General features: G+C 39.2%; 1 protein-coding gene across 1 annotated transcript in view; it reads right to left on the bottom strand.

The window, feature by feature from the left end:
• NUP107 (nucleoporin 107) overlaps positions 1 to 15,078 on the bottom strand; it is a 55,555-nt gene that overhangs the window by 21,067 nt on the left and 19,410 nt on the right. Inside the window, exons 7-11 of the mRNA XM_043967870.1 lie at positions 14,840 to 14,967; positions 13,759 to 13,807; positions 11,725 to 11,796; positions 11,178 to 11,266; positions 1,391 to 1,469 (exon numbers count right to left, since the gene is read on the bottom strand). Coding sequence (XP_043823805.1) covers positions 1,391 to 1,469; positions 11,178 to 11,266; positions 11,725 to 11,796; positions 13,759 to 13,807; positions 14,840 to 14,967 — 417 coding nt within the window. The remainder of the gene's footprint in view (positions 1 to 1,390; positions 1,470 to 11,177; positions 11,267 to 11,724; positions 11,797 to 13,758; positions 13,808 to 14,839; positions 14,968 to 15,078) is intronic.

Raw genomic sequence — 15,078 nt, 5'->3', positions numbered from 1 at the left:
ACCATAACCCCAGGCCATGCCAGACCAAGGTTACCACTCCCAATCATGGCACACTGAGCTGATGGGGCAGGGCTGACCAAAGCGTGTAACTCACATTCATATGACCCTGATGAGAAAATGATAAATACACTGTGAACCCCTAGCTTCCAGAAATCCCAAAGAGGACAGAATGCAGCCATGAGGCTTGGTCTCCACTCATTGTCACCCTAAACTTCAGTTCTGACTTCCCAGAACTACTTCTAAACTAACTTTTCATGCTCTTTGACCACCAAGCTTCAATCAACACCCTCCTTTCCTGGGAGTGGTAACATTGTCCCATGGGCAGTATAACTGATGCCCAGATGGGAATTCCTACTTTTTAGCTTTAGAGGAACAAGGAAGTTTCCACTGTGTGGTGTGGAAACTTAAAAAGTAGACTTTTCCCTGCTGGTGATTAATTGCTTTAAAAAACAGTACATTGCACATGCTGGCTTCAACTTGCTATCATTAAAGTAGATCTAGTAATTAAATTCAATGTGTCCCATCTCTCTCACGGGCACATGCTGAATATATTTCATAACCCCTTTGGTATCCATAACTCAAGAAGTCAACAAAAGAATCTACAAAAAGAGCCAATAGTAGCAGAAAAGGAGGCCTGGTGTCAGTGAGTTCTAGGAGACAGAAGAGGCAAATGAGCAAGAGATGATGAAAGGGAGCACATATTAACATGGGACATCTTCCTTTCTCCTTAAGCAATGCTTCTTTTTCCTTCTGTAATAATTAAGGCCCTATTTTTCACATGCTAGCCGGGTTACTTAGTCCTCTCTGAAATGTCCTTTTCTACTCTTGAGTTCTTAATAGGACTTTTTAAAATACCATTTTAGGGGCAGCTAGGTGGCGCAGTGGATAGAGCACCGGCCCTGGAATCAGGAGTACCTGAGTTCAAATCTGGCCTTAGACACTTAACACTTACTAGCTGTGTGACCCTGGGCAAGTCACTTAACCCCAATTGCCTCACTAAAAAAAAAAACCCAAAAACCAAAATGCCATTTTATTTATTAACTATTCATCAGTATCACTACCAATAGAAAGTCTGTAGGTGAAGATCTGATAATCCTGACATATGCATGCATCTAATTATTTTTCTGATGACAGGTTCATCAGAATAATAGATAATAGATAATTGATAATGATGTTTAAAACCCTATTTAAACAACACAGATTTTTTACTACAATTCTTTCAATATAAATATAGTACAAAGAAGCAAATTAAGAGATTTCATTTTTATTGTGCTCAAATTTAGAAGCTAACTAAATACAAGGAACGTACAGAAGACAAACACTCTCAAATCTCAAGAAAATCTATTAAATTTTTTTCTTTATAGCAGTCTTCCCTTTGGGCAACACTTACCAATTCAGTGACGAGAGGACGGACACTTCCAACATGTGACACTAATTGCCGCTGTTTCAGGGTATGCAGAGTGTTTTCCCTGAAAGTAAAAAAAGCACATCATATTTTAAATATTTTTTTTTAGATCTCTAATTATTTGTAATATTAAAAAATTTAATGAATTATATTGGGAGAGTATAAAGTCACTAAAAACTTTCAAAAACCTTGAACTTAAAAGGTTATTTTACCTTTTTTAATAAATAATTTTGTTGAAAATGTGATTATATGGGGGCAGCTAGGTGGTGCAGTGGATAAAGCACTGCCCCTGGATTCAGAAGGACCTGAGTTCAAATCCAGCCTCAGACACTTGACACTTACTAGCTGTGTAACCCTGGGCAAGTCACTTAACTGTCATTGCCCTGCCTCCAAAAGTGAATATTCGAATATCTGTAAATCATAATTTTTACCTTTCACAACTAATTAATGTTAATTCTCTACATAAAAAACAATGTAGAATTACATGGTGACAGGAAAGTACTCCATTAAAGTTTCAATGTAAGGGGCAGCTAGGGGGCACAGTGGATAAAGCACTGGCCCTGGATTTAGGAGGACTTGAGTTCAATTCCAGCCTCAGACACTTGACACTTACTACCTGTGTGACCCTGGGCAAGTCACTTAACCCCCACTGTCCTGCAAAAACCCCAGCCAACCAACCAACCAACCAAAACAAAACAAAAAGTTCCAACATATTATCACATCTGACCTTGGGTTCTCAAAGGATATGGGTTTAGCCCATGCTAGAAGAGTTTGAAATACATTCCTGGCAACACATTGTATCTACTGCTTGAGAACTAGCCTAGCTAAATATGGAGAAACTGACCGCCAATAGGACAGCTACCAATTTATCAATTCTTTAACCGTAACAACCCATGATTCAAATAAAAGTCTGAAATGGGCTTCCATACTGTGTAGTGCCCTTCCACTGTCTGTAGAGATGGTGGCAGATGGTAGAAAAGGGAGCACAGAAGTGCTAAGTCACAGATTTTAGACAGTCTATAAGTTGTTGATAATCTACTTTGAAATTACCAACAAGTGGTCATACTACTGGGACAAGTGAATCATAACAATCTTGAAATTCTTGCTATAAATTAAATCAGAAATGCAGCATAGGTTCTCTCTGGAGATAGCAATAAAAAAGTTAGCAGAATTGGCATCATCATGTACCCAAAAGCAACAATGGGGGAACACTTGGTTATGTTCCCTTGCGAGATAAAGCAAGAAGAGCAGCACAAGCTGCAGCTCATGTGTGTCCACAGGTACTGAAGAGAATGAAGGAGCAGTGAAACTCCATCAAGACCGTGATCAAACTCTCTACTCAGAATCCACAGAAAATTTAATACTCGGTCAAGGTGGGCATGAGGAAAACGGGAAGGGAATAAGTGCCTTACCTCGCACCTAGGACTAGTGCCAGGCACTGTGCTAAGCACTTTTTACAAAGAAACAAGAGAGATCAAAGGCTTATAGACTACACATAAGCCCCTTGTCTTATACACCATGAATATTTTCTTCAAGTAAAGAGTATAGAGTTCATAGGCATGTAGAGTGCTGAATAGTATCACACACACACACACACACACACACACACACACAAAAAAAATTAAACTGACTATATGATGACAGGAAATGGTTGGCTATTGATGCAAGAGATATTTCCAAACCAGCTGCGTATAGTCAAGACACTAACTTATGAGAACAAAAATACTGAATCAGAAAGGATAAAGATGCGGCATGCAATTACAACAGCTCTAACAAACTATTCAAATGAGCTTCGCCAACATGGGTAACTTCTACAGAAACTTAGTACCCAAAGTAATACCCAAAACATCCTCGGCCTTAAAACCATTACCATTTTGCTAAGGAGAAAAATGCCAGCCAATCATAGCATGATGAGCATAGAATACAGACTCATCTGTAAAGCCTTGTGGAGTGGGAGAAATGAAGATCACAAACAGAATCATCCCATGAAAAGGGAAAAAAAGGTCAGGAGAAAATGAGTTTGCAAAGATAGGAGTAAGATCTAATTGAGCCAGACTATCTAACCCTAACCCTAAATGCACCTCTGACCCTAGCCCTAACTCTCCCAACTTACTCTGACTCTAACTCTAACCCTCACCCATGGCTTGCAATTCTAACAGAAATCCTCAGACTTCAAACCCCAAATTGATCCCCAAAGCATCTAAAAATGAGATTGGAGGAGGCAGCTAGGTAGTGCAGTGGATTCAGGGGGACCTGAGTTCAAATCCAACCTCAGACACTTGACACTTACTAGCTGTGTGACCCCGAGCAAGTCACTTAGCCCTCACTGCCCTGCCAAAAACACCCCAAAACAAACAAACAAAAAAAATGAGACCGGAAGGAAAACAAACAGAAAAAGGAAAAGATTTGCCAAGATTTCTATAAAAAATCATTTTCTTTATCAAGGACGGTGGAGCCATCTCTTAGGAACTATAACATCAGTCCCCAGTGGCCTGTACAAGGAAGCAGAAATAGCAAAGTAAATAAAAGTGGAAAAAGAGATTGGATCCTAAATTAAGCAGATGCAGAGGAGGTCTGGGCTGGAGATTACACAATTTGAGGTTGTGAAGGGATCTATTCTCAAGCTATCTGAAGGAGGAAAAGATACCAAACAAATGGAAAAAACACACAGCATTACTCTAGAAGGAAGACGATACAGCAATAACTACTGTTCTATATGCCAAACTTCTCATCTCTATAACAACTAAGTGTATCTAATGAAAATGAGAAAAGGTAGAATTTCACAAATGAATTCTACTGCAGTCCCAATCTTTAGCCCTATATGTTTTGAAAAGTACAAAGAATATAAAATACTCCTTTGCTGATAATATTGATTCCATTAAAATTTTTTGATGTAAACTAAGTCAACAAGGAGAAGCAACAAAACAAGGGTCAAATACAATAGTTAATGGTAGCACCTCACTGTCAAAGTTAAAGGACACTTCCTTTCTGTAAAAAACAATATACAATAATTGTTGAGGGAATGTACTTTATAAGGAAGTTTGTCTGGAATGGTTTATCACATAAAACAAAATGGTAATTTTTTTAAAGCAGCATCTAATTTGGTAGAGTAAATGTAGCCTTAAAATCTTGGCACCAAAAAAGATGTTTCCCATATACTTGTTAAAATCATCTCAGGGGGGCAGCTAGGTGGCGCAGTGGATAAAGCACTGGCCTTGGATTCAGGACCTGAGTTCAAATCCAGCCTCAGACACGACACTTACTAGCTGTGTGACCTTGGGCAAGTCACTTAACCCTCATTGCCCTACCCAAAAAAAAAATTAAAAAAAAAAATCATCTCAGATTTCTTCATAGAGGGATTACTTCACTTTGTTCAATAATCCTTTGATTATGCATATCAAGTGAGGCATAAAAGAGAGGTGCGTGTTTGACAAAGTTACTTAGCTGTGTTACAGAGTAGTGGGTTCAAACTTGAATAGAAGCAGGAGCCACTGAGGATTCCTGCAAGCCACATATTGGCTTAGTAGTTTTAAAATGTCAGGTTATCTATATTTTGCTGTATTTTATTATTAAATATCTGTTTCATTTTAATCAAGTGTGCACTCCACTCAGGAGTACTGTGGGCTAAATACAGGCCTCAGGCCATGTGTCTGACACCTCTGTCATAGAAGATGTTTAGTGAATTGTCCAAATGGAAATGAGATTTCCTATGATGAGTTAGGACCAAAATCCAACAGGAAGAATACAATTTGGAAAACTGCACAGAGCTCGATGGTCCCAAGCTACTCCCCCAGCCATTTTGTTAACACCAACAATCTGCCAGTGATTCTAAGATTGTGAATCATGGAACATTTTAATCTTGGAATGAATTTTTAAGCACTTAATCCCTTTGTGTTAAGTCCTGAGGATACAAACATATGATCCCTGCGCTCAAGAAGCTTCCTCTCTAGAGAGCTAACTCACCAGGAGGTGTGGTGATCAGAAAGGGCTCTTTTGCTGGGAAAATTACAGGATGGTGAGTGGGCCCATAGGAGAAGAAATGACTCGCTCCATCCAGGAACAATGGCAAAACTGGTATCATCATGACTGATATTTCGAGAACTGGTTAGAAGGAACAGTGGAAGGAAAGGCATAGATGAAGGGAGCAAAGCAACTAGAAAAAATGAAAATTACTAGTAACTCCAGGGGAAGAGGAAAGAGAAAGGGCAGGCCCTAATAAGAGCCTGAGAGAGGTGACCATAAAGATGTATGGTGGGCATGAATAGGCTGCAGTCCATTTCCAACACGGCCTTACACACAAGATGTGTCACAGAGACCTACTCCAAAGATGCAGCAAGAGTGAGGGATAACAAATGGACAGGCTAGTACTGTATGAGCACCCACAAGGCTTGGAGGAAGGCTGACACTGCAAAGAGCAGACCTTTCATGAGGATTTCAGGGATGAATTCAATTAGAATCCAACTGGGGTGTGGGGGTGTGGGGTGGGATGTGCAGCTAGGTGTTGCAGTGGATAAAATACTGGTCCTAGACTCAGGAGGACCCAAGTTCAAATCCAGCCTCAGGCACTTGACACTTACTAGCTGTGTGACCCTGGGCAAGTCACTTAACCCTCACTGCCCCACAAAAAAACAAAACAACCCCCCCCCCCCAGAATCCAAGTAGGTAAAAGAAGTGACAGCTTGTGATGTGGGCTGCATCAAAAAGGAAACAAATTTACTGATGCGTTCAGTACTGAGGATGGGCCGTGGCAAGAACACTGATTAAAACTTTTGACATAGAGGGTGTTCCTCCTATAGGCAAATAAATGCCCTCTGTAGCTTGGGCTGGAATTATAATTTCCCTGATACTTCTAGGGATACTTTAAATTTATTAGAATCTTTCTGGGGGCAGCTAGGTGGCACAGTGGATAAAACACCGGCCCTGGATTCAGGAGTACCTGAGTTCAAATCCAGCCTTAGACACTTGACACTTACTAGCTGTGGTGACCCTGGGCAAGTCACTTAACCCCAATTGCCCCACCAAAAAAACCCCCCCAAAACAACAACAACAACAAAAAAGAATCTTTCCTCTAAAATGGTAAAGTACATTAAAACTCCCTCTCTTTTTCATTATAGCTCATTATTAAACAATACTTATGTCTCAACTAGCATAGCACCTTCAATAGTAAAATTCTGGTAGATTCAATTAATCCGTAATGAATGTAGTAATACAGTATCCCAACACTAATGTCATAAAGGGAATTTTACTGATTTTTGTCTTCAAGCACATGTTATTTTTCTCATTTTGCAAACAGGGAACCTAAAAGCTCAATACAATTAGATGCATAACTACTCAGAACACAAGCTGGGTCCCTTGAGACTAAGTATTTCCAGTCAATAAAGCTACTTCCTGGTAGTACTAAGAAACCTGACCAGTTCACTAAAACCAAAGTGCACAAACATTTATTAAAGAGATGCTGCTCATTAATGTGGTCTAGTCTAACTTAATTTAGAAGCCACATAAAAAATACACATTTATAGAAGCAATATCCTAATTAGGAATAGATTGGACAAAATAAACAAGCTGCAGACTTTACTCTTGGTGAATGAACTCTTTAACAAAACAACAACAAAAAAGCAACCACTAAACCAACCTCTTAGTTCTATAAAGATCAAAGGCAACCTGAGGTTTAAACATTTTTTAAAAAACCACTGACAATCAAAGCTATCTATAATCATGTGAAAAAATGTTCTAGATAACTATTGATCAGAGAAATGCAAATTAAAACAACTCTGAGGTATCAGACGGAAAATACTGGATGTTGGAGGGAGTGAGAAAGCTAGGATGCTAATCCACCATTGGTGGAATTGTGAAAAGATCCAACCATCCTGGAGAGCAATTTGGAACTATGCCCAAAGGGCTACAGAACTGTGCATACCCTTGGATCCAGCAATAACACTGCTAAGTTTATATCCTAAAGACATCCTCAAAAAGAGAAAAAGATCTATTTGTACAAAAATATTTATAGCAGCTCTTTTTGTGGTGACTAAGAATTGGAATTCAAAGGGATGCCCATCGATTGGGGAATGGCTAAATAAACTGTGGTATATGATGGTGATGGAATATTTGTGCTATAAGAAATGACAAGGAGGATGATCTCAGAAAGGCCTGGAAAGACTTGTATGAACTGATGTCTAGAGAAGTGAGCAGAAGCAAGAGAACATTGTACATAGAAACAGAAATAGTTTGATGAAGAATTGTGAAAGACTTAGCTTTTCTCAGTACAATGATTGAAGACAATCCCAAAGGACTAGTGATAAAACATGCTATCCGCTTCCAAAGAAAGAACTGGTATCAATGGAACACAGACTGAAGCATGCTGTTTTTCACTTTCTTTCATTTTTTTAAACTTTTATTCAAGTTTTCTTATACAAAATGATTAATATGGTAATGTTTTCCATAATTGTACATGTATACCCCATATCTGCTTATCACGTCAGGGAGGGGTGGAGGGGAGGGAAAGAAGAAGCGATAAAAATTAGAACCCAAAACTATATAAAAAAATGTTTTTTATTACTTAAAAAAAACCCCCGAGCCATCTTTTGTCCAAGGTACCCCTTGGTGTCTTAGGACATAGAAATGTGAGATAAAGTAGTCAAAAGTGACAGGTCACTGGAGACATGCTGGAGGGACTTTACTGGAGGGCTAAAATACAGCCTCTGGAGAAAGATGGCCACTTGATAGCATACTGTACTTGACACCCTCGGAAAAGCATCTACTTCTATGATATTCAAAATAGTAGGGTGATGAAGAATGCTCTCCACCTTCTGACAGAGAGGTGATAGACTAAAAAGGCAGAATGAGACATTTTTGGACATAGGCAATGTAGGAATTTGTCTTGCTTGACTATGTATATTTGTGGGGTTTTGTTGTTGTTGGGTTTTTTTTTTGAAGAGCAATGAGAGCTAAGTGACTTGCCCAGGGTCACACAGCTAGTAAGTGTCAAGTGTCTGAGGCCAGATCTGAACTCAGGTCCTCCTAACTCCAGGGCCAGTGCTTTATCCACTGTGCCACCTAGCTGCCCCAACTATGTATATTTGTTGCAAGGGTTTTTGCACATATACCCCCTCCCTCCCCCAGCATTGTAGGGGGTGAGTGGGGTGGGAAGGAGAAAACTTTTGTTAATTTAAAAAAAATTAAAGAAAAAATAGTGGCCTTCAATCCAAGAGGTTATTTCAAGCTTTTAAAAAAAAAATTTTTTTTTTGTGAGGCAATTGGAGTTAAGTGACTTGCCCAGGGTCACACAGTTAGTAAGTGTTAAGTGTCTGAGGCTGGATTTGAACTCAGGTACTCCTGACTCCAGGGCCGGTGCAATATTCACTGCGCCACCTAGCTGCCCCCCCCCCCAAGAGGTTATTTCGATTACAAAGTTTACAAAGGGAAAAAATAGCAAGAAAACACTTTAATAGGTTTTATTAATTGGGCTTTTATAGAGTGCAATATAGAACTTAAGGTTTTCAGATATTTGTGGTACACTAATAGTCTTTTTAGAAGTATATGTTTCTAGACCCCTGAGCAATAGCCACACTAAATAACATCTCAAAGTAGAAATCATGATTTAATTCTTAATAACAATAATGCTAAATACCTTCCTTCTTCCACAACTCTTTGATGCCTCATCAAGACAAAGGGTCCGTCCTTGAAGATCATACCAGCAGAATGTAAGTAAGCTCTGGCAAGTCCTATCAAACTGGAAAGACTTCAACTATGGGCCTAGTGACAGAGATCTGCTCTGGAGGACCAGCCAGCTAAATCTGGGAAGGCTCATCCAAAAATGTTGGCCAGAGCATCCCTCTCCCCTCTCTCTCTTTTTAAAGAAAATTCAACAAGAAGCTAGGGCTGTTTTATTCACCTCTGGGAAAAAGGGACCACATGGGAAGTTAATCTGCTAAGCAAAGCAGTTCTGCATCCTTCCTCGAGAATTCAAAGATCTCCTGGTTTCTTCTGTGTGGGTACACCATCCACTAAAGCAGAGCTCAATGGCACCGTGACTCAGGAGGTCTTCAAGCACTGCTCTAGATGGAAAATCAATTATTCTGTAGCCAAAGTGGGAGCGATCCTCTTCAAACCCAGCCGGGACGACCCTCATTTTAATGACTGCCTTCAGCCAGCTTGCTGCAGTTCTCTCATAGGGACACAGGCAGGTGATACTGACACACTCTTCTTTCATCAGACAGCCTATGAAGTTTTCACATGATCTTACAACTTGTCTCCAAGGATGAATAAATGAACGAAGACTTTATTAAGCACGTCCTATGTGCAAAGCACTATGCTAAGCTCTGGAGACACAAACAGAAAAGCCAGACAGCCTCAGGTCTCAAGCAGCTCACATTCTAATGGGGAGACAAGACTAATGGAAAATTTCAGCAGCAGGGCGGGTAGAGTGGCCCCCCACCCTTAGAGTGCATCAGCAAAGCAGATGGCGACGCTGCTTCTTCAATCTCTTTTCCACTGATAAAATCATATCGGCTCCTGTTTTGGATCCACTGGGCAGTGCCAAGGCCTCTGGTGCCAAACACATTCTTCTCTGTGGCTTCAGTAGCTGTGACTGTAGGAGCAGCTCCCAGGCTACCTCCCCACAAGGGCTGCTTACCAGGATGATGCCCATGGGTGTCGGGCTGGGATCACATTCCTAAGGCTCCTGGGTTTTGAATCTTAGACTGTCGCCACTGGGGGAGATGGCAGTCAAGGTGTTGGGCTGGTGTGATCTGCCTGGCCTGTGCTGCCTCCTATTTCTCCCTCAAGGTACCCTGCTACTTAAGCTAGGTCGCTATTCCTGTCCTGGGGTGGTGGCTGAGATGGCTGGTTTCTCCACAGGAGTTGAATTCGTATACTAAGGTACAGAGTAGTAGTGATTCACAGTAGTATGAGTGGTACCCATGCTAAAGAAATTATGGCCCTATCAAGTGCTGAAGTTATCTTCTATATTCATGTCATGTCACCCACTGACTCAAAACCCTGCAATGGCTACCTACTACCAAATAAAATTTACTCCTTAGCCAGGCAATTGTGGCCCTCCAGATCAGAAGCCACTCTACTTTTCCACTTCTCACCACCATGTCCTCTGGACTCCAGTCAATCAGGACTATTTGCGAAGCCCTGTACATTCGGAGACTTTCCTGCTTCTGTACCCTTGCTTACCGCCTTCCCTAGCCCTCAATCACTGACAGCTCTCTACCTGTCGATACTCTACACTCTTTAAAGGTCAAATCAAATGCTCTTGCTTTGAAGATATTTTCCTTAATTCTCCCCTTCATTCTCACACAGCACCTTCTTTAGATTCTTATGGTTTTTTAAAAAAAAGACTTTGAAGTTTAAGTATTTATGTATGTGTGTTATTACCATGGGGCAGCCAGGTGGCATAGCAGATAGAATACCAGCCCTAGAATCACGAAAACTCAACTTCCTAAGTTAAAATCTGTCTCAGACACTTATTAGTTATGTGACCCTGGGCAAGTCACTTCGCCCTCTTTGCCTTAGTTCCTCATCTGTAAAATGATCTGGAGAAGGAAATGACAAATCACTCCAGTATCTTTGCCAAGAAAACCCCCCAAAAGGGGTCATGAAGAGTTAAACGTAAATGAAATGACTGAACAATAGCAGCTATCAACCTACAGGATCGTAAGATCCATGAAGACCCTAACAAAACTTTGTATTTCCTCTAGCACCCTGCATAATACTACATACAGAGCAGGTACTTAATAAATGTTGAACTGAATGTTAAGAGACTTACCAATATACTGATTTTGCATAAAACTCGATGTTCTCTGAGAACTCTCCAATGTCATCCTTGGCAATACTCTCTAACCAATCTACCACCAGCTAGAAAAGTAAATAATTCTATTAACCACAATTTTAAGATCTATACTTCCTTGAAGTAGGCTTTCTAACAAAAATTTTGTAAAAACATTTTAATTTCCTTCCAATGGATCTAGGTGTGACAAATGACCATATGTGATTTTTCCAAGTATCCGTCTTTGGGTTAATCAGGACTATGTCAAGAGAAGTGTGTACTCTTCAATGGTAAATTCTATAATAGGCCAGCTTCTCAAAGTCTCCTTCTAGAAGGACTTCTGGAAGACACAATACTTTTCATCATATATTAAGTAACCTGGAAGATTACATTTCTCTTAAGTTCAATAAATCAAGTAAATTTATCCAGAGGAAGAATACAGTGTAAAAACTTTAACTGTACACATGTTGTTTGTGTTTTTGTAAGTGCACACAATTTTTGAAAGAATTTTTCCCATATTCTAAAAAGTTAAAGTCCCACCTCGTACCTGACTTTGTCGAATAAGTGAATCTCGTTGAAATAGCGTGTCCACAACTGTCTTTTCACTGGCATTTAGAGACTGTTTAAAAACAAACATTTCCATTGAAATAAAAACTCTGCCATTATATTATTATTACAACAAAACAGTATGAGAGAAAATCTGAGAGTAGGGAGGAAGTATCTTGAATAAGTCCTTCTATAGGGGGACTAAACATTTTATAAAATGACAAAGACATGTTTGCATTTCCTTCTTGTAAAAATTTAATGTTAGAAATATATCTCACCATTAAATCCACTTATACTCCGTAAGTATTTATTGAATGCTTACCGTGTTGGCAGACAATGGGTATAAAAAGATAAAAAAATAAAATACATCTTGCTCTCAAGAGTTTACATTCTATCAAAGGAGATAACATATGCCAAATATGCATATGCAAAATATCTAAAATATAAAGTAATGGGAAGGGGGAGGTACTAGTAGCTGGAAGAATGGGATAGGAATCTAGAGAGGTTTCATGTAGGTGACACTTGAGTCCAGTTCTGAAGGAAACTAAGAATTCTAACAGGCAATAGTGAGGAAGGATTATATTCCAAGCATGGAGGATTGCTGGTACAAAGACACGGAGATGAAAAATGGAATAGTGTTTGGAAAAAAAAAAACAAAAACAAACCAGGGCAGCTAGGTGGCACAGTAGATAAAGCACCAGTCCTGGATTCACAAGGACATGAGTTCAAATTCTACCTCAGACACTTGACACTAGCTATGTGACCCTGGACAAGTCACTTCACCTTCACTCACACACACACACACACACACACACACACACACACACACACACACACACACACACAGAGTGTAAGGCCAATCTGGCTAGACTGTAGAGTACAGAAAGGGCAATGCTGTTTTAAGTAGGTTGGGGCCAAATTGTGAAGGGCTTTAAAAGCTGTAGAGAGGAGTGACAGGAGTGACATGGTTAGACCTACTCTTTTAGAAAATTATTTTAGCAGCTATGTTAAGGAATGGAGAATATGAGAAGGAAACCAATAGGAAGCTACTGTAATAGTTCAGCAGAGAGGTGACAGAGACCTCAATTAGGATAATGGTTGTGTGAGCAGAAAGAAGATCACTGGGAGACAAATGGAAGTGAAAATGACAAGATTTTGCAGCTGATTGAATACATGGGATAAGGAAGAATGAGTTGAAGATAAAACAAAGATGTGAATGCAAGTCATGAGAAGAATGATAGTACCTTTCACAAAAACAAAGTTCAAAAAATGGATGAGTTTAGGAAGAAAGAGGTATTGTTTTGGGACACCCAATCAGACATGTCCAATATAATTAGGGATGCACAACTAGAGGTCAGGAAGAGAACCTAGAGTTCTCTCAAAGACATGAATAGAAAGATACAGAATAGACTACATATGAATAGACGTGGAAAATATAGATATATGTCATCTACAGAGATGATAATTAAAGCAATGGGAGATAACGGAGACAGGTCGGCTTTTCCTTGAATTATATTCATATTTTAAAAACATTTCATTTTCCCTAGACATTTAATTTTTGTTTAAAGGAAAAATCTGTAACAGAACTGGATGCAGCTCTATTACACAAAAGAAAATGAAAAGTAACTATCTTTATACTAAAGATCTTTTATCATTATTCCCCTTCCTGAATATTATCCTTTAAAACAGAGGGCATTTTACAACAGAACGAAAGACCAAATATTCTTAAATGGCTTAAATTGTATTGAATTTTTGAAGATCATAGAGCTGGAAGAAACTAAAGCCCAGGGTGGCTAAATAATGAGCCCAAAGCCACATAGGCCATCACGATTAGAGGTAGGACCGGAATCCATATCCTCAGACTGCAGAGCCACTGATGGCAATATGTAAGACAGAATTTTAAACCCCATCACCACTGAGAAAAACACTTTCCCTCATTAAGAAGGTACGCATGAAAGAAAGGAAATCTTCATAAAAAATTATTACCACCATTCATTCCTTAACACCAATCATAATACCTTAACTTAAGACTTACAGCAATTTCAAATACATTTTCTTCTTCTAGTACAGACTGTATTCTGTCCCTACAGGAAAAAGCACATTAAAAAAAGCTTATAATTCATACTTAATTCACCTAATTGTTAAAACATGCAATGGAAACTCTCGAATACTTGTTTAGATCATATAAGTACAAACTATACACATATATGTTAAATATATTAGATATTTAAATAGTGACTATCTGATCTGACTGAATATGCATTGATGCCTAAGAGCAAGACTAAATGACATTTTATTAAAAACATAAACTGGTTTGGTTTTACTGCTAACAAGACGTACCTGATCAGATATTATCCTACCCTCTAATGTTCTAAAAGGCGGTGCCACAGCACATTAGTGTGCTGCAAAACTCACACCCACAGCCGACCCTTCCATAGGCCTGAGCTTTTGCTTGGTAGGGGAAGAGGGAGAGGTATCCTAAGGCCTAAGTAATATGTCTGGAGACTCAACAGGCCAGGATGCCAACTTAAACATTTAGGATGCTGTGATTCTTCATGGGAAGTATTGTGCTATGAGCAAGGGAAAAAAATGACACTTCTGTGTATGTGCAGACACTTGTGTATGTAAATTAAGATTCAGTCATTACAATAAGCAATTAATGGTGTGATTGTGGTATGTGAATGTAAAAAAGACAAAATAGATAAATACAGAGCAGCATGGAAAGACTTATATGAAGTCATGCAAAAGGAAGCAGAACCAGAAAAATATTGTGTTCAATGACTATAACAATGCAAATAAAAACCAACCATAAACCATTCAAAATTCAGTGTTTCAGATTTGACATTTCTCCTTTACAAGGGAAGTAGGAGGTTTTCCACAGGTGTTAAACTTAAAAAACCCTTTTGTTATAAGGGATAGCTTTCTGGGAAGGGTATGGTGGAAGTACACAGTGGGATATGTAGCAGATGTCAAAACAAAAATATTTTTTAAAATAACGAATGATACCAAAAAGAAAACTAATAGTAGAGCCTTGTCACAAACTCGTCTCTGCTCACTTTAAACCCAAACATTTGTCATTTATGCTCATCGTGTCTGTGGTTCCTACAGAACTTTACCTGTAAAGTGAGGATAGCAGTCTCCACGTAACCATCTCCTGCTGAAGAAGCCACAGCACACTGGCTGTTTTTGAAAACTTCTGTAGCCCAGGGGTAGCTCTGCTCACTATTTTGCCTAATATATTCACCTGATAGAAGAAAGAGTCGAAGGCCAAGATTACATCATCTTCTGCCAACACAACCCCTAAGAATTTTCTACTCTTATGAGCACACAGATTATTGTCAGATTAATGACTATT

Source organism: Dromiciops gliroides, chromosome 5 (genome assembly GCF_019393635.1).
Source record: "Dromiciops gliroides isolate mDroGli1 chromosome 5, mDroGli1.pri, whole genome shotgun sequence".
Taxonomy (NCBI): Eukaryota; Metazoa; Chordata; class Mammalia; order Microbiotheria; family Microbiotheriidae; genus Dromiciops; species Dromiciops gliroides.
This window is presented reverse-complemented; position numbering and strand designations above follow the sequence as displayed.